The sequence below is a fragment of the Haliaeetus albicilla genome, chromosome 8 (assembly GCF_947461875.1).
Source record: "Haliaeetus albicilla chromosome 8, bHalAlb1.1, whole genome shotgun sequence".
NCBI lineage: Eukaryota > Metazoa > Chordata > Aves > Accipitriformes > Accipitridae > Haliaeetus > Haliaeetus albicilla.
The window spans coordinates 6,387,901-6,405,957 of record NC_091490.1 but is presented as its reverse complement, the minus strand read 5'-3'; the positions used below and the strand labels follow the sequence as shown (position 1 = coordinate 6,405,957).

The window sequence follows — 18,057 nt, the reverse complement described above, 5'->3', positions numbered from 1 at the left end:
AGGATGTAGATATGACCAACAACTAAAGGCCAATAGTGCTGGAGGACTTCAGCATGGTCAGTTAATTTTCATATTTGGAAAACAGGATGCACTGCAAATGAATAATAATAATGATTCAATGTGAGCCTAATTCAGTATCAATAAGGCTATTTCCTTCTTCAGAACAATGGTTGGCATTTTCTATCCCCAACAGGCAATCATCTGTTAGCAATGGCATGTCCCCAGAACGCCACAGAACATTTCACAACTCCTTTGCACATAAAAATCAATCATTTTCCATGCCCAGTTGTCCCACCACTGGCTCTACCAACTGCTGCTCTTAGAGCCCTTCACTCTGTCTGGTTTTTATTGTATGCCTTCTCAGTGTTTTCTTGACAAACAAATGAGTGGCCAGAAACACCAACATTAGACAAGGAGAGATTTGAACTTTGTTCAGTAAGTCAGAGAGGATAGAAGCCTGGAGTATTACAGTTTGAAGGACCTCTTGTAACTATAGTGCCTAAGCAGTTGAGTGTGGGAATTTAAAATGTCATGGGAAAGACGGTCAGGTCCAGAGAGTTACATCCCACAGTAGGATTTCCATCCAGCCTGTCCTTAAAAACTCCAGTGATAAAGAACTCACAGCCTGCTTGGGCACCATATGTCAAAAGCTAAGTATGCTCTTAGTTAATATCTTTCCTAGTGTCAAGCCCACATAATCCCTGTGGAAGAATAAACCAATGTAGAAGAGACAGAGGTGCTGAATATCAGGTGCATTTCACAAAGTACTTGGTACCAATAGGGAAAACCTACAGCCACACTTAGCTTCAGAAAGGATACAATAGGAGATTTTCTTCCATACTAGCAGAACAAGACTGGTGCCTCTGAAGGACGTATGGGCACCATGCACACGAATTATAACTCTGATCTATAAATTGGTGGATTCCATATTTAGAAGGTCCTTCTCACATCTAGATTATATTCTAAATCTGCGTTGCTCATCAAACTAGCAAATGCTGTAGTCAGGAGCCTTCACACTGGAAGCTGTATCCAGTCTTCCAAATTGTTTTCTGTAGTGGTACTTAGTATCATAATTCATTTTTACCTAAATGCTAGTTGGTTATGAGGCTATTTTTCACCAAGTTTCCTCTCAAGTCTCATATTATCCAGGCTCTGAAACTGCCTCCCTGTCACTTCAGAGTGACTGCTCGCTGCCGAAACATCTACCCCATGTATAAAACATCTTTATCACCTCTAACGTTTACTGTTCTTAATTTTCAAGTCTCCCAGCAACTTCTCCAGCAGCTAATAAAACCTCTATTGTTGGCATTGTCACTAAACCTTAGCAAAGAAAGTTCCCCAAGCAGGTTAGTCCCATTTTGAGAAACTTAACTTGGGTACCACTGAAGCAGCAAGCCTATACAAAACACTAGTGTTTTCACTCAAACTTGCCAAATAAACTGTACTTGTAACTAATGCCATCATACATTCAGGTTCAAAACACTACTGATGATGAGTCATTCCAATGGTTTGCTCTCACTTTCTAGATTTTGGTCCCCTTTATATTGGCTTTCTATGACTAATCTTGCAAAATATACGCACTTGTGTAAGTATTTGTGGAAGTGGCAAGCTTATAAGCAAATAGGCATAAAAGCGAATTTTGACAAAGCAGTCGGAGTATTCATGCCAATAATCTCTGCCTAACAGCTTCTGACAGGATGCAGTAAGAGAAAGGAGATCTCGTATGAATAATGTTTCCAATAAAAGCTAGCCAAATCACCCTGACAGATTGAGTATTTACACATTCAACAGACCAAAAGCTATTTACACCAGTTGCCATACTTCCACATATTTAGCCCACAATTCCAATAACTTACAACCCTTTACATATATTTAAAAATAAGCCAACAGCAAAGTTGCACAAAGTAAAAGACAGGCCAGGAGGCTAAGAGAGTAGAAAGAATAAGTTATTGAGACTCAAGGGCAGGGAAAGAGCAAGTGGGCTCTAGGGGTAAACATCCCCTTAAATTTCCTGCATATCCATTCAAATCAGAGAGATACTGAAATGCATGGGAATCTTGGTTTTGAAAAGAGAACCATTCACATAGATAGTCTCTAGCTTATCTCCACAAAAATATGACAAGTCAGCAAACTTTATCAAATAGCTCAAGAACTCAAAGAAAAAGAACATAAGTCAATTTGTGGCGAGTTGGCAAGAGGAAAAATAAGAAGCAAAACTGTGCAGATTAAAAACGTGAGACATCTTTTTCTTTTGCCAAGTGAACCAAGTCCATACTTACAGGACAAACTTCTCTGCATTAGCCCTCCAGGGCTCAAGTCTGCCTCCTTTTCATCCACTCTTGGTTTTAAAATGGCGTCACTTCAGATTTGCACCAGAGCTACGGATAATGGAATCAGGCCAGCTCAGTTTCAGTTGAACATAAACAGGCTCTGATGACTTCAAGGGAACTGAACATTACAACAATCAGATATCCAGGAAGGAGGAATTTAGTGTTGCTTTTTCTTCTTCAAGTCCTAGAAGACAGTCTCAGCTGCATGCAAAATCTGTTCTGCCAGAGTGATGAGGATCTCAGGAACCTCAGAGTAGCTACCTGCACCTCAAGCCCAGGGGGCATACAAACCATCGGGTGCTTTCTGCCTCAAGAACAACAGCCATAAGGGACTTTTCCATCTGCTGGAAGACAAGGGCAACCCTGAAGTTGCTTCCTCCAGCAAAGCAGGGGGGGAGATTTTCCTCCCAACAGGTACTTATTATTGGCTATTTCCAACACAGCTCTCTTAATGTAGCCTCCTTTCCCTCACCTCAGCATGTCAAGCACTAAAATAAATGAGAGAATTTGTTCCTCAGCAACAATTCTGCAACTGGCAGTGTAAACCAGATGCCAAGCAGTTAAGAAGCCCGACTAAAATGTTCCGCTAAAAACCTTACTCTCCCAAAGATAACAAATATGTATTTTGCACTTTTCACCACTCGCACTCGAGACTTACCAACAAGGGCAAGCACCACGTACTTCACGCAGCAAAGAGAGAAATCTGGTCCATACACACACTGTAAAGAGGGGGTGCAGCCACGCTCAAGCAAGTGCCACCCCAGGCTGATACAGCCATATGTTTGCAGTGCAGCATCCTGCAACACCACCAGATCAGATCTCAAACAGAGCACAGCCACATCACCTGAACACTGCAGCTGAACTAACAAACTCTGTCCCTCAGCATAGAAAATTAAGCTGGCCCTGATGGTGTGCCGAAACAACTGCACTGTTTCTGGCTCCAAAACTGGCTTGTCTCTCTCCACACCATACTCCATTACACTCTTGCAATAGAAATATCATGAATACTACACAGACTTGCCCCAAAATGATACAAGTAAGTGGTACAACCTAGAATAGAGCCCAAGTACCCTAACTCTTTTCATCTCAAACATTTATATACTTGGCCATATCAGCTGCTGGCACAATCCTTATGTTACTTCTCTCTGCCTTCACCATTTTTGCTTGTTTCACATATGATGGCAGATCACACCAGCTTTAGACCCATGCAAGCTCCTTGAACAGGAAGAAAAATTAAAGGTGAACATGCTGTGCTGACTGACCTTGGCATCCAAGCTACTGGGCTGCTTCTGCTTGCATGCTTTTCTCTCTGGGAGAGAGTTTAACACTTGGATCTTCTCTTCTGTGACTCAAAAGAAGATGGATGGGATTTTAAAAAACATTCATTACTGGCCTCCTCCTGAAGTCAATGCTACAACACCTGGCAATTTCAGCAGGAGAGGCAGGGCAAAGCAGGAGTTATGAAACCTCACATTAAATCCTTTCTGGGATTTTCCTAGAAAATACTGGGAAATAAACCAGAAATTTCCTCTTTTATCTGTTCTCACTTTAACTCTCTCTTCTCTGTCCAGCACAGATGGGGGTTGGGAAGTAGGCAGCACTTACATAAGGAGCAATACGCGAGAGCTGTTTTGGGGTGAAATGAGTCCTTCTGAATGCAAAATGCTGCTTTCCTCAGGCACCCTTCCTGTCCCATTTGGTCTCTCTTGAGTGTCTGCCACTATGGAGAAGTTCCATCAAAGAACACAACATACAGTCATTGTAAGTGACTGATCATTTGCTCTCAGTGAAGGATTCAGGTTAAATCAAAGCCAGCTGCTTTAGAGAGGGGCAGGCAGCTAAAAAGAATTTAAACTAATAATAAAAAATGCAGTCTAGAACCTACATACATAGGAAATCTACTCTTGTATTTCAAGTAAATAACTCTAAGGTATTTAAGCCTCATGCACAGAAAACAATTTTGTAACTTTTTTTTTTAAAGTCATCCTCTTGCGTTGTTGTTCTGCCCTAATAACTCTGAAATGTGCTACTCATCTCTCCCAGTTAAATATCCTGTTTCACAAGCCCACTCCTAGATATCTGAAACTGCACAGCATTTCTATCTAGCTTTAGGCATCTAGCATTCCAAAGAATTAATATTTAAACTTATTATAAAGGAATGGGGATTGTGTTAAGCATGTAATATTTAGCAAAACATTCATGTTAATAAACTGTTGTGTCACTTGTTTGCCGTACATTTATCATTCCTTAAACTCAAAAAAATATTATGTTCCAAAACTGACACATGTATCTGTATTTTCCTTTTATTACAACCAAGACTTAGATAGGATTATAGAGTGGAAGCTATCAAATTTCAGTTTTTACAATACACTTAAAATTATATTATCTTTCTTTGCCTAGGGGATTGTTGACTTCAGTATTTAAATGACTTAACCACAGCAAACTGCAAAAAAGCAGCAAATCACAGCACTTATTTAAAATAAACTTAGACCCTCTACTTCTTCATGTTAATGTTCTTATACATATTATTTCTGTTATATCTCTTAATTATAGATAAATGAATAAAACCCCCTAACTGGTTACAAATATCACTTAATTGTTTTTGATTTTTTTTCCTCTTATATTAGCCTTTGATTTACACCTCAGATACGCTCTCTCAAGCCAGCACGTGTCATTTATTTACAGCATTGGAAAGCAGGCAAAATACATCATCTACTGTTATACAACCTTCCACTAGGTATTAAAATACCAGGCCCCTGGAGACACACTTCATATAGTTCAGCAAGTTCCAAAATAAACCAAACCGCCAACCGCTTAAGCACTTAAAACAACAATGGAGATCTGTATTAAAAAGTTAGTCTTACAGTATTTGATGATGTCGCCTTAGTGTCATTTTTCCCTCTGGCTAAACATGCAAAAAACCACGTAAGAATGTATTTGCTTTCCCCTCATTCTAAACCAACTGACAACTCTATAGCTCTCAAGAAGCCCTCTTATCAGACACGTAAATGCCAGAATTAAACGCAGTTTAAGGTGTTTTGCATTCATTTAACCTTTAGAATAAATTTGATTGGGTAGATTCAATTACAGTGCTTCTTATCAATCCACTATGCAAAATAATCACATATGCATTCAGACATAATGACAGAAAAGTCAGACAATTATATGATTTAAAGCAAAACAATTGCTTTAAAAAAAAAAGGGGGAGAGAGAGAGATAGAGCTCAAGCACTTTGTGATGATTTGACTGAGATCAACCTTGTAATTTCTAAATGCTCAAAACCTCAAAATAACCTAAAACACAGAATTTGGATCTATCTCCTATTGCAGCTCTGGCAATGTCTCATCTGTTTTTCAAGTAGTCCCCTTTCTACAAATAATCTTAATCATTAACAATCATTTAATATATCCAAACTAATTACCATAATAAAAAAACAACAAAAAAACCCCTTGTTCCAGGTTACTAGTGAAGCGCAGAATCTGAGAACAGAAAGTTCCAGGTTCCAACTGAGATTTCACATACTGGGTGCCAGAAATGTAATAGGAGGGGAAGGGAAAAGGGGAATTCTTTGCCTCTATTCTTCAAAGCCTGTGCAGAAAGGTAGTACTGCAGTAGTCTGAACTGATACGTATCTGAATGGAAGAACCAGCCCTTGCTTTTTTTACATGCCCCATTTAAACGCAATAAAACGGCATGAGTGGTTTTAACTGGTCGTTCTGTCTATGTCATTGTAACGCTCCCTGCTCTCAGGAGAAGATAACAGCTGTGCCATATTCAGAAACACATACTTTTGCTATTGTTTGCACATTTGTAGGGCAAGATTACACTGTACCACAGTTAGTGAGCACTGCCCTTGCTTTGGAACCCTGTATTCTTTTAGTTACATCAGTGTGCTGGGAAACAACGTTTGGTGGCCGAGAGAAAAAAAGCAAACAAAACCAACAGTCTATTAAAAGCAGTTTCATGCACTGTGAAATGATTACTAGATTGCATGCCTTGTTCAAGCTTGTTGACATATAATGATAGAAACCTGGACTGCAAAATGGAGTGGTTTACATCTATATTCCCTCTCCAATTACCCTGCCATCGACATCTTCAACAATTCTAAAAATCACTAAACAGCAGAGGTTCACGTCTCTAGAATAATGGTAATCATGGTACTGAACATGGAAGTAATATTCACAGTACTACAAATTTCTCTTCATAGTCCATACGTTACTCCACTTCCTAGCTTGCAGATGGATTTAATGCAAGCTTGTTATTTGTTCTACAAGCTTTTCCCTGTACACAGGATAAAGAACTTCTGTAATATTAGGATCGAAATACTGACCCAGCTAAAGTTAGTGGCAAGACTCCTACTGATACTAATCGTTTAGAGTAAAATTTTGTCCCTCCTATTCAACATACTAAGCATCTTTGCTTACTGAAAGTGAAAAAAAAACCAAAACACTTTGTCACAATGAAGAAGTACTATCTCCCAGAAGACGCTCGCTTTACATTTAGCAGTTTTACTAAATAGAATCTTGAAGCACTTCCAGAATATCATCTCAAATCTACTTAACATCCTCCACATACACTTTAACACTTTATATGTATACAGGGTTGAACTCTAACATGCAAATAACCACTTAGATATAGTTGAATACATAATTTAGAATATTCTAAGTCTGAAGTATTTGTAGTTTATGAGACTACCGACAGGAACACATTAATGCACATACTTAAGTACTTGCAAGATTTAGATTTTAAACTTTTACTTACTATGAAAGAAGAAAGGAAAAGGTATTTTTCTTCCCATCCCATTTAGCAGAGTATATAATAATCTCCATGTTCATTCCATGTGTTAATGTACTTGTTTTGGCTTTCAAGTGTTAATTTCTTATTTTTTTTACTTCTATTCCTCCAAGTCAAACTCAAGAAGTTACAAAATCTCTTCCACAGATCACACTTACTTCCTGTAATCTGACATTATGTGTAATTCCATATAATTCTACACAATATTGATAGACACAATATTTATTCTCTTTGGTTTTTCCAATAGCTGTATTTTTGTCCTGAAGCAGAAAGGGTTGGGTTTTTTTCCTTTTACTTTACAAGTACTGAATACCTTCATATGACAGGGCAATCGTTAGATCTTCTGGTTTGTATTTACTAAATTTCTCTACTACCAATCCCTAAATAACAAAGAATTTAATTATTAGATATAATTAAACCTCTTGTAAATTAAATGCATGAAAGGGTCATCTTCGATTCAGTGACTCTGATTTTGCAACACAAATCATTAGAAGAACTTCCTTCAGCAGCAAGTAACTGGAAGTTACTTTCCTATTCAAGACAAATAAGCATTTTAGCCAGTTTAAGGGAGGAGGAGACAGTCACAATTTATCCCAAACAACTTTATGCACACATTCTCCAATCTGTAGTTTCTTCTCCTTTCTTCCTTTACCGAAAAAAAAAAAAAAAAAAAAAAGTTAGGGAAAAAACCCAACCCAGACCATGAAATAAAAATAAGTTCTGTAACTGCAAGTTCAGTTCAAATAAACCTTTAAATTCCTTTTTGTAGCAGAGAGTTCAAATGCAGCAAGCAAGAGAACTACAGTGAAAAGAAGAAAAATTTATTACTACAGCTTTACATAAAATTAAGAGAGTTTAGAGATCACCATACCAGTGAGCCCAATCCCTATCTCCTTATTAGCCTATATAATATTTATCAGCTCTAGGCAGTCCCATTTGGTCCAGTGGGATAATTCAGGTGCACACAGACAAGGTGTATGAAAGAAAATGACAGAATCAGGCCCAAGACCAGTTGATACACCTAATACGTCATATAACCAAAACATATGCTTTTGCTTAAGATCCCTGCAGTATAAGCTGTTACTTATGCAAGGACTACCCTGCTAACCAAGGGAATAGTCACAAGGGGTTGAAGTGGCAAGATTTAACCCTCCTTCTCAAAAGCAGAAGAAAATTAATACATTTCAATACATTGGCTGTATGTTTGCCAAAAGCAGCTACAGCTAAAAAAAAAAAAAAAAAAAAACCACAAAAAAAACCCCAACCACCAAAAAAACCAACCCACTTTCTCCTTGTCTGAATAAAAAATACTCTCAACGAGGAAACATCCAACTACTGCAACCGAACAGCTTATTGTTTTGCCCACTGTAAGTTAATATCTGAAGTGGTTACTGCAAAGGTCTGGGCCATTTGGATGATTGCCCAGTGGCACAACTAACAGGATAAATCTCGTCATTTCTACTGAGTCATGAATTAGGTACACCGAATGAAACTGGAAAAGAATGAAAAGGAGAAGTGTTTCCTGGTAACAACTGCAATCAATGTCATTAAAAAACTGAGATATCTGACATCATTATAGATTACTCTTTTGTCACCACTAAAGCTTTCTTTCCCAAAACTTTCTTTCCTGTCGACAATAATTATTTTGCCCTGTGTTACTTTCAAAATGGTAATACCATAGCATGAAATTCAACGAAACAGAACCAAAACACAGAATCCCAGGAAAATACTGTAAAATAGACTTCATACCTTATGGTACAGTTATTCTAAGCTGAGCAGACCACAAATTCCTCCAAGAAGCACTGTCTGGGTGCAAATACTCTGCCTTGTAACACACAGGGAAATCAATGATCAAGAAAAGTTTGGTGTGTATCACAGCCAATCATACCAGAAGGGGGAGGCTGGGTGAAAACTGGGTGTTTTATTTTAAACAGCTCCCAAACAGAACAAAACATGAAGCACAATTCCAAAATACTGATATTTTTGGTGAACAACCAACAGCTCCATCCTGCAAAGCTTAGACCCAAATGATCTGACTCCCAGAAGTAATCCTCACTACCACCCTCAAGTTTTTGTTTGCCTGTTCATGTAAAAAGACTTCCTCAGGCACAGAAGCATTTTGCAGGATCGTAACTTAAACACTGTGAAGCAGTAGAGTAACACCACAGAGACACTACAACAGCAAGATGCTTTTTCCCCCCCTTGTGATTATTTTAAAGCTGCCCTTTTTATTAGTAGGGTAGTGCATCATTCTGATTCATTCTTTTTTGAAAAAATTCCCCCCCAAAAGTAAAGGCATGTTTAGAAAAAAAAATATTTTTTACAGGCAACTATAAAAATTGATTTTGCTCTTGTTAAAGAGGGTCTTTTACCCTCTCTACTTGCAGCTTTCAACTGTGGATAAACCAAAACCAGGAGGCACATCTGTAATCCAACCCAGACTGCAGAGGGAATTACTGGGTACATGGTACTCTGGGGCTGGCGAGCAGGAGACACACAGCACGATGATCTGAAATCAAGCTGTCATCAGTTTCCTTCCCAAAACCTTTTACTGGGTAAATCTGAATATTTCCCTCATTCTCACTTCTTAGCTATATCTTATTATATCACATCCACATACAGCCATCCCCGGTGCTTTTCTTTATCTTCCTGAGAGAACCAGGGTTGTTGGGAGATGGTTTACCCAGTTCCTTGAAAGATCAGTGGCTCTCCCATCTGCAGCATAGCCCACTTTAGATACACAGAGCTCTGATTTTACAGTTAGATCACAGTGAGCAATTGAGTGACTTCTGTTACTTCTGTGGAACTGACTCAGAAGCAGAGGGTGCTGAGCAGGGCTGGCAACTCACAGTATTCAGTGGGGTAAGTCCAAAATGCCCATGTGGACATTAAGGCAGTTGCTGACACCATACAGGTCAGAAGCAGCAGCACAGCCCACACATTTTAAATCAGACTCTAGCCCAAATTTTACTTTCCCTAACTTCTCCTGAAAATAACTTCACAAGGAAAAAAAAACAAAAAAACCAAAAACACAAAAAAACCACCCCAAAAAACCCAGTGCTGCCGTCCTTGGAAAAAAATCCAACATTATCCATCAAATCACCACGCTCAGTAAATGAACCCTGTCCTGCCCATGGATACCTCCTACTTACTCCCATGACTCAGGTCACCCATATGCTGAAGCAACCACACGGTAACACCCTGGACAGAAAATACGTTAAACAAAAAACAGCAACAAAACTTAAAACACAACTTTTTTTCCCAGTGGTGAAAAGAAGAAATTGATCAGTCAAGAAAGATGAATTAGCAACCTTCTCCCATGCCCATGTACGTCTACTATAAAAGACCCAAGTGAATGGAAATTACACTTTTCTTCTTTCTCTCCCTACACCCCTGCCCTCTGCAGTAGCCACAAGAGGAACATGCATGAAAAGAGGACTAAGCACTTCAAAGGGAAAAAGAAAAAAGAAATTTAAAAAATGAAAGTGCTTCAACAGTCTGCTTGGATAGGACAATGCACGGGCAGGATTTTAAGCTGGTACAAACCCTAATCAAGTGGCACCAACCTCGCTCATGGGACCAACAAGGGACTTGAAGATCTCATGAGTCCCTTCTACAGGCACCAGTCACAGCAGCACAGCAGTACTAGAGCTAGCTGTACCTTCATACTTCGTGAATCCTCCTTCTCCCCCCTCCAAACCTGGTTCTGTGTAACAGACCTTCATTGCATTCTTGCCAAACATTAACAACCTTTTTTTTTTTTTTTTTAAAATCAGGAGAAGAGAACTGCAGCATTAACAAACAGAAAAATAAAAAAGGTAATTTATAACCTGCTACTCCACTCTGTCTGAATTCACTGGTGATGAACAAACACATCCTACAGTTTGCAGGACAGACCTAGCACAGATTGAGGTGTTCATTAACATAACTTCAGGGCAATGAAAGGTGCCATCACCCTAGGTAACAAGCTCACAAAAGAAAATGTTACTAGTCCAAGGGCATGCAGTCTACTTTTATTTTTCAAAAGAATGGACTCAAAGGGATGCACTGAAAAAACTCTAGTGCAAACTGTCTTACACTAACAAGCTAACAGCATGTGTATCTCTAAAATAGAGAAGGGGAAAGGACTGAAGAGAAAAAGAGAATTACCTTCTTAATGTTACAGAAAACATTGCTTTAATACTAATAACCTTAGGTGCACATATGTCTCTGCAAGTGGATTTGTAGCATAAAGGAATGCTTGAATTCCCTCTGATCCCATCTAGTGATACCTTAGAAGGATTATTTTAAAACTAAATTTTGATTAACAAATTCCAGCTCAGTTAACAAGTTCTAACTCACAAGGGTAACTTAACAGATTTTAGAGGGCAATTCCTAACCTCAGTGCCAGTTCTTTAACAATGGGTAGATGAAAATCGGGCATTTGTTAACTAGCAGAATTTGACCTTACGGCATGCCTTTCAGGCACCAGGAATCCCAAGCGTGAGGATTCACTGCCTGAATCCAGCGTTTGTAACACCTCCTTGAAATACAAACTATAAATCCAAGCAACCGTGGTGAAACTGCTGAATAAGAACTAGGCATTTATTGTCAGTCAGGCATACTCACAAACAAACACCCCACACGCACGCTCAGGCGCAGGACATACTAACCCAGTGTTCAGCACCATCCTCAAAACAACCACCTCTGAGAAGCGACCAAACAGAGCAGCAGCCGCTCAGGAGAACTAACGAAGATGCTGGTCTCCGGATTTCTTAAAGAAAATTGAGAAGCACTCTGCTTCCCATCGGCAAAAAACAGTCTGGTTTATCCTGCGCCTCCAATGTGCGTGGAAAAAAAAAAAGTTTTAAAGCTTGCAGTTAAATAAACAAGTCAGAAAACACCCTGAAGACCAAAAAGGAGGGGGGGGGGGGGAAAGCTCGATACGCATTTTTGTTTGGTTGGCGAGTATTTTTTTGGTGGTGGTGGCAGTGTTCAGTTCATGCATTTTTAAACTCACCCTTCACGCTTTGATGTTTCTGCTGCTGGAAATAATCTTTAGAGCCTCTAGCGCATCGCAGCTCCTGCGCCCTCGGCAGAATTGGGATCCTCTCGAATATGCTGGGTCTTTTGGGGATGAAATCTAGCAGAGGCGCTGACATTTCAGGGGGGCTCTGCTGAGGCTCCGTGTGGTCGCTGCCGTTGCTGACAGTTATTTTAAAGGACATCTGAGGATTCAAGAGAGCTTTACCAGCGCTGGGACGAGTCACCCGCGGCACTTCCTTCCGAGGCTCTCCCTGGCATTGATCGGTCACCTCGAAGCGGGCCGGCCCGGCGCTAGCTTTCTGACCCCCCGCGGGCTCACAGTGCATGTCCGCGTCCGCCTGCTGCCGGGGCCCTCGCCGCTCTCCTGCACCGAGCGGCACACGGAGGGAGGGGGGGGGTGTCAGCGCCGGCCGCCGCCGCCTCAGCCCCCGCCGCCTCCTCCTCCTCAGCCCCGCGCCGGCCGCCGCCTCAGCCCCCGCCGCCTCCTCCTCCTCAGCCCCGCGCCGGCCGCCGCCTCAGCCCCCGCCGCGCGCGCCGCCAACGGCCGTTAACCGCCGCCCGGGTGGCGGGAGGCTGCCCACAGCCCCGCTCGCTCTCTCACGCACACCGGCCGGGGGGGGGACGACGGGGACGGGGTGGCTGGCGCCGCGCGTCCGCTTTACTCCCTCTCTAGGCAACACCGGGCTTTTCGTGACCGCTCCCGGGAAGGCGAGACCGGCCGGGAAGGGAGGGGAGGGGAGGGGAGGGGAGGGGAGCCCGGCACACGGCCGGGGTTGTGTCGAGGCCGGTGCCTCTCAGCTGAGGCATCCAAACAGCGGCCACCCAGGCAACGGCGGACGCGGCGGCAGGGCACGCAACGCCGCGGGGAGCGTTTGCCAACGCCGGGCGTTCAGGCCGGGCGCACCGCGGCCCCTGGGTCACCGGCCCCGGCGACGCGCCGAGACGTGCGTGAGGGAGGGAAGGAGGGAAGGAGGGAAGGAGGGAGAGCCCGCCCGGGCGCGGGCAGCGCCTCAGCGCGGCGGTGACAGCCGCGCCCCCCGCGCTCCTACCTGGGAGGGGCCGCCCGGGGGGACGCGCTGCCCGCCGGCTCCCGCCGCCCCCGCGCCCCGTCCTGCCGCCGCCGCGCCGGGCTCATGGGCTCAGCCCCGCTCCCCCGCCGCAGGGCCGGCTGCCAGAGTGAAGGCGGCCCGGGCCATTACCCTGGCGCGGCGGCGGGGCCAGCCCTTCGCTCGGGCCAGTCGGGGCGGGCAGGGGGAGGGCTGTGCCGCCGGGGCCGCCCCTCGGGGCTTTGACAGCGAGCGCGGCGGGGAGCGGGGGCCGCCCGCGGGCCCGGCCCGGCCGCCTCTCACCGTTTGGCCCCGCCGGAGGAGGTACAGGGAGCCGGGGACCCCGCTCTTTGCCGCGGGCGTCGGGAGAGGGTCAGCACCTCCCGGGCTCCGTGAGAGGGCCCGCACCTTTCCGGTGCCCCCCCCCGGCGGTGAGAGGTCCCTGCGCTTGCCCACTTGCCTCCCGAGTGGTCCATGTTTTTTCCTCCCCTCTGCCTGCAGGCCTCGAGGGTCCCCGGTGCCCGTCCCCAGGCCACCCGCTCAGGCATCCGGCTGCCTCCGCGCCAGCCACACAACAGGTGCGAGCCGTGGGACACCCGCAAACCACCCAGCCACCGAACAGCCGGCAGCGCCCTATAAACAACTTCTGTGCAAAAGCCACAGCGACTGCAGCATGTCACGGAGGAGCAGCGGGAGAGAGCAAAAACCTTGCCAAGGGCCTGGGCCCAGGAAGCTGGAGACGCGTCAGAGGCGGGTACAACCTCGCCAAGACATCGCCTCGATGATGCCGTTTCAGGTGCATTCGGCACTTCTGTCTATGCGGTGGCCATGCATCGTTCCTGCCCTGTCCTACAGGTGCCTGGAGCTGGCCCACTCCAGTAGACACAATTAAGCTAGCTCAGAGCAAGCAGCACAGAGCAGTGACATTTGCGCTGGCTCCTCCTGGGCCAGCTCGGGTCTGGAAGCAATCTAGCTGGGTTTATTAGCTTGGGCCTGGTTCCAGGCGAATGCAGGCTGAGCTACGATGTGCAGCTTTGCACCAGTGAGCTTTACCAGCCCACTCTGCTGGCTCGGGATGTCTGCACCCTGCTGCACTGCATGCTGCTGTCGGCACAGGTGCAGCACAGCAGGTCTGTAACACACCAGGACAGCTCAAAGATAGGAGTGACTCAGAGTCACCCCTGATTTACACGGGTGTAAATCAGACGTAGACATCAGGTTGGAAATTATGCCTGTTCCCATCGAACCTAAAGGAGAGGTTTGGGAGATCTAGCACGAGGAGGAGGGACAGCTACTGAACTGGCGTCGTGCTACCCCCCTCCTGAGGAGCATTCCGCAGCTAGACAACAGAGATCTTCATCTTCTTGCAGCACAGATGCTGCACAGAGTGCCTCACTCACAGTTTTATCCAACCCCTTAATAACATATGCCACCCTGCAGAGTGAAGGAACGGTCAAGACAGGAGGGCATGACTTTTTCCTGGCAAATGCTATGAATGTTGTGGATTGGATGGGAGGGATATGACTCTCCATAAAAGACACGAGATCTTGAGATGGAACAAGAAGTTCTGGGAGAAGCAGTACTAAAGAAGTCTCGTTTGCAGTGCCTTTCCACCTTCCTGCCCAGCGTGGATGCCCTGAGGTCTACCAAAGGAGCTTGCCAGCCTTTCCCCTCAACAAGGGCAGTAATAGGGTCTTTTTCTTCTGTAAAGCCACATCTTAAACTGTCAGAAGTTAATAGCTCTCTGTCAAATGAGGCTGAAAACTGGTAAACGTCCTCAGAATATGTTAGTGGGAGCAAGATGCTACAAAGAGGGAGAAATTCCCACCTTACCTCTGTAGGAAACAAAACCTAAATATCAACTAGCTGGCACAAACACTGAATTTTAGTAGTGATATCCTGGGGATTTCTAAAATCAAAGTAAAAATTTTCAGCGTACATTATCCCTCTACGTGGCTGTTCTCTACAGCCACACAACGCCTCTCAATGCTCTGCTAACCTATGTCCATTCCCCGGTCCCATCCATCTGTGGGGCCCTCAGGACCGAGCCACTCTTTCTCTTCGATTTGGAAATGCTAAAGGCACCTGGCAGTGCTACCAGAAACAGTAATTATTTAAGACACATATACATGGTGATAACGGTCTAAACCCCACTGACCTAAAGAGGCAGTAAAATTTACTGAGGGAAATATTATCTCAGAATGCAGTGTAACCACGGTAATCCACTGCTTCCAGCACAGGAAAAAAATAGTGTTTAGGTGGTTCCTGAACATGGGCTCATCTTGTGCAAATTATTACAGCTATATTGATACACACTGCCTGAATATCTAAACTAGAGGGGCTTTCCTAGAAAACAGGCAGTTTTGTATATACTGTGTAACTTCCTAGAGGGATTTTCTTTCATGGTTCGGGATCTTCACAGCAAGCAGGGAAAAGGGCAGCTTCAGCACCTCGGCTGCTCTGACCTCGTTAACCCACATCATTCTGCATTCCCTACCTCAGGCCACGCATGTCCTGCTCTGAACCGCTGTTTAATTCTATTGCTTTTTCTCACCATTATCCAGAATATTCTGCAAAATACCGGCAGGTGCCGCCACTCGCTTACCAATAGCCCAGGGCTGGGCTGCTGCGGAGGCAGGAGGGGGCACAGAGCCTCCTCCATGCTCTGGGCACCCTCTGAGTGGGAAAAAAGTAATCCAGGAAGGCTTCGGACTGAAGCACATCACAGCTCCAAGCTTCAACAGTACATAGGGTTAAGGCCCTTCACAGCGAGGTAAATTTTTCCGTGGCAGATCATCTCGCAGCGATGTAGACTGCATAGCTCAAGCTGCAGGTACCCACATTCCTTTAATAGGAAATGAGGCCCCCATGGACTCAAACCTTCTCTCACATCACTGTTTCCTCAGTTTCGAGCGAGGCATTTGGCAGCTGCCCTGTCTTTGCTGAGACCATCCAGCTGGGGATGCCCATCCCTGGGCCTGAGCAAGAGGAGCAGGCGGTGGATGGACATCCCCCTCCAGACCTAGCTGTGCCTGATAGAGACTTGACACCCAGAGCTGTTCCAAAACAACGTCTTAGTTCCTCCAGCAAGTCCCCAGACGTGGGAGGAACAAGTGCTGGGAGGAACAAGTGCGCCTTGAATCACTCTACTAATGAAAGAGTTAAGCAGTTCCCTTTCTCTCCCTGCTGAATCAGAAGACGCTTCATATGTTTTGGTTCTGGAACAAAGGCCAAGCAAATGCAAGCGTGGCTGCTAAGACTGTTTTATGCCCTGGGTCACCATGACTTTGCTGTATGCACAAGCTGTACGGCAAATACTGATTCACCCAATGTTGTCACTACATCCATGAGCTAGATGGGTGTCTCCCCTCCTTGTGTCCTTGTGAAAACCAGTCACTGGTTGGCCTCTCTCCCCATGACAGCAGTACTCTCCCTTTAGTAGAATGGGGGGGGAGATTTCTCCATATTAGCCTTCTTGGTCAACATTCCTGGTTGCTGAGGGCTGTGGTCATGACCCATAGCATGACCCACAGCTAGCCCAGTTGCCTCTTCCCTCTGTTAACGAAGTCACCATCACCAAAGCAGACCTTCCAGTTGAGGCAGATAGGCCATCTTCAGTCCCTGAAGCTAGTCCCTGGGGGTTGCTTCATTTTGAGTCAGGTATGAGAGGTAAGGTTGCAATTCGGGATAAAAAAAACATCCAGAGGAATGCAACTGCTTGCCTGAATAACCTCTCACTAGGTCATGTGGGTAGGACGCAGGTGATAAGTAATCAGAGACTTGCCCATCTGCCCATTCACTCCTAGTTGGTGACCAAAGAAAGAGAAAACAGATAGTAGTCTAAGCCTAGCTCAGGCCGGGGTGAAATTGTACCTCACAGCAACTAAGAAAAAGCCAGGACATAGACAATTGCTGGTGCAATGGTGCTAGTTGTGCCGATTGGTGTCCTTGCAGCCAGACGGCGCTGAAACACCAACAAGTTCCCTGCCCTTGTGGTTCTGGGCATTGGTGGTGGTAGGACAAGGCTGTGACACCAAAACCAGCTCCTGGACCGCGTTAGCCACAGAAGCTAGGCAGTTCTGCACCACCACAGCACAGCTAGCATAACTGCGCCCTGAGCACACACAAGGCCATATCACACCAGGCGCAACTCAAAGCTTAGACAGAGCAATGAGGAGAAAAACAAAGCTTAAACAAGTTTGATACTTCAGTTTTTCCCTGCTGGTACCAGCCAAGATCACGACATTGCCACAAGAGTGGTTTTCTCAGGGTCTACAGATGCTTTTGCAGACATGCAGCCTCTTTGCTCCGGACAGCATGAGACCCTGTGGTCACAGCTGCACAAGCAGAGGCACAGCTGTCCTGGTGCAGGATGCTGCTGCCTGGGAGCTCAATACACATGAGGACAATGAGGGATCATCTGTAAAAGGTGAAGGAAACAGGAAGGTGGAAAGGACATTACGTGAAGGAGACCCCAGTTCACCAAATCCAGTCTTCAAAGCGTGCTCTTTACCTTTGTCAGGAACGGACAGTTGTAACTGGCCTCAGCATTATGGCTGATCACAAACCGGATCTTCGAGAAACTCATAGAAGCTGAAAACTCCAGTTCCCCAGGCAGTCCTTCTGTGGGAGGAGAGGAATGAAGCAGAACGGATACAGGTAAGGCGAGCTGCGCAGAGCAAACAAGCGGAGTTGAAGTATTGATCTCTAGCTCACGTACTGAAATCCCTGCTTCTACTCCAGCAGGCAACAAAATTAAATTTCAAAAGGACACAGCTTAAGTTGTGAGGCCTTTGTGTATCTGCAGCAGTACAGACAGAGGTGGGAGGTGTTACCATAAGCATTCTGTTAATATAGGGCAA

The 18,057-nt window shown here is 44.8% G+C and overlaps 1 protein-coding gene across 9 annotated transcripts in view; it reads right to left on the bottom strand.

Moving 5' to 3' along the window:
- GLIS1 (GLIS family zinc finger 1) overlaps positions 1–13,399 on the bottom strand; it is a 208,247-nt gene extending 194,848 nt beyond the window's left edge. The window contains exons 1-2 of one of the 9 annotated variants that reach the window (XM_069788702.1): positions 13,199–13,399; positions 12,124–12,513 (exon numbers count right to left, since the gene is read on the bottom strand). In XM_069788702.1, coding sequence (XP_069644803.1) covers positions 12,124–12,475 — 352 coding nt within the window. In that variant the 5' untranslated portion in view covers positions 12,476–12,513; positions 13,199–13,399. Of the gene's footprint in view, positions 1–12,123; positions 12,514–13,198 lie in introns of those variants that run through there. The other 8 variants (XM_069788701.1, XM_069788698.1, XM_069788697.1 and 5 more) reach the window with 8 other exon arrangements.
- Positions 13,400–18,057: the final 4,658 nt, after the last annotated feature.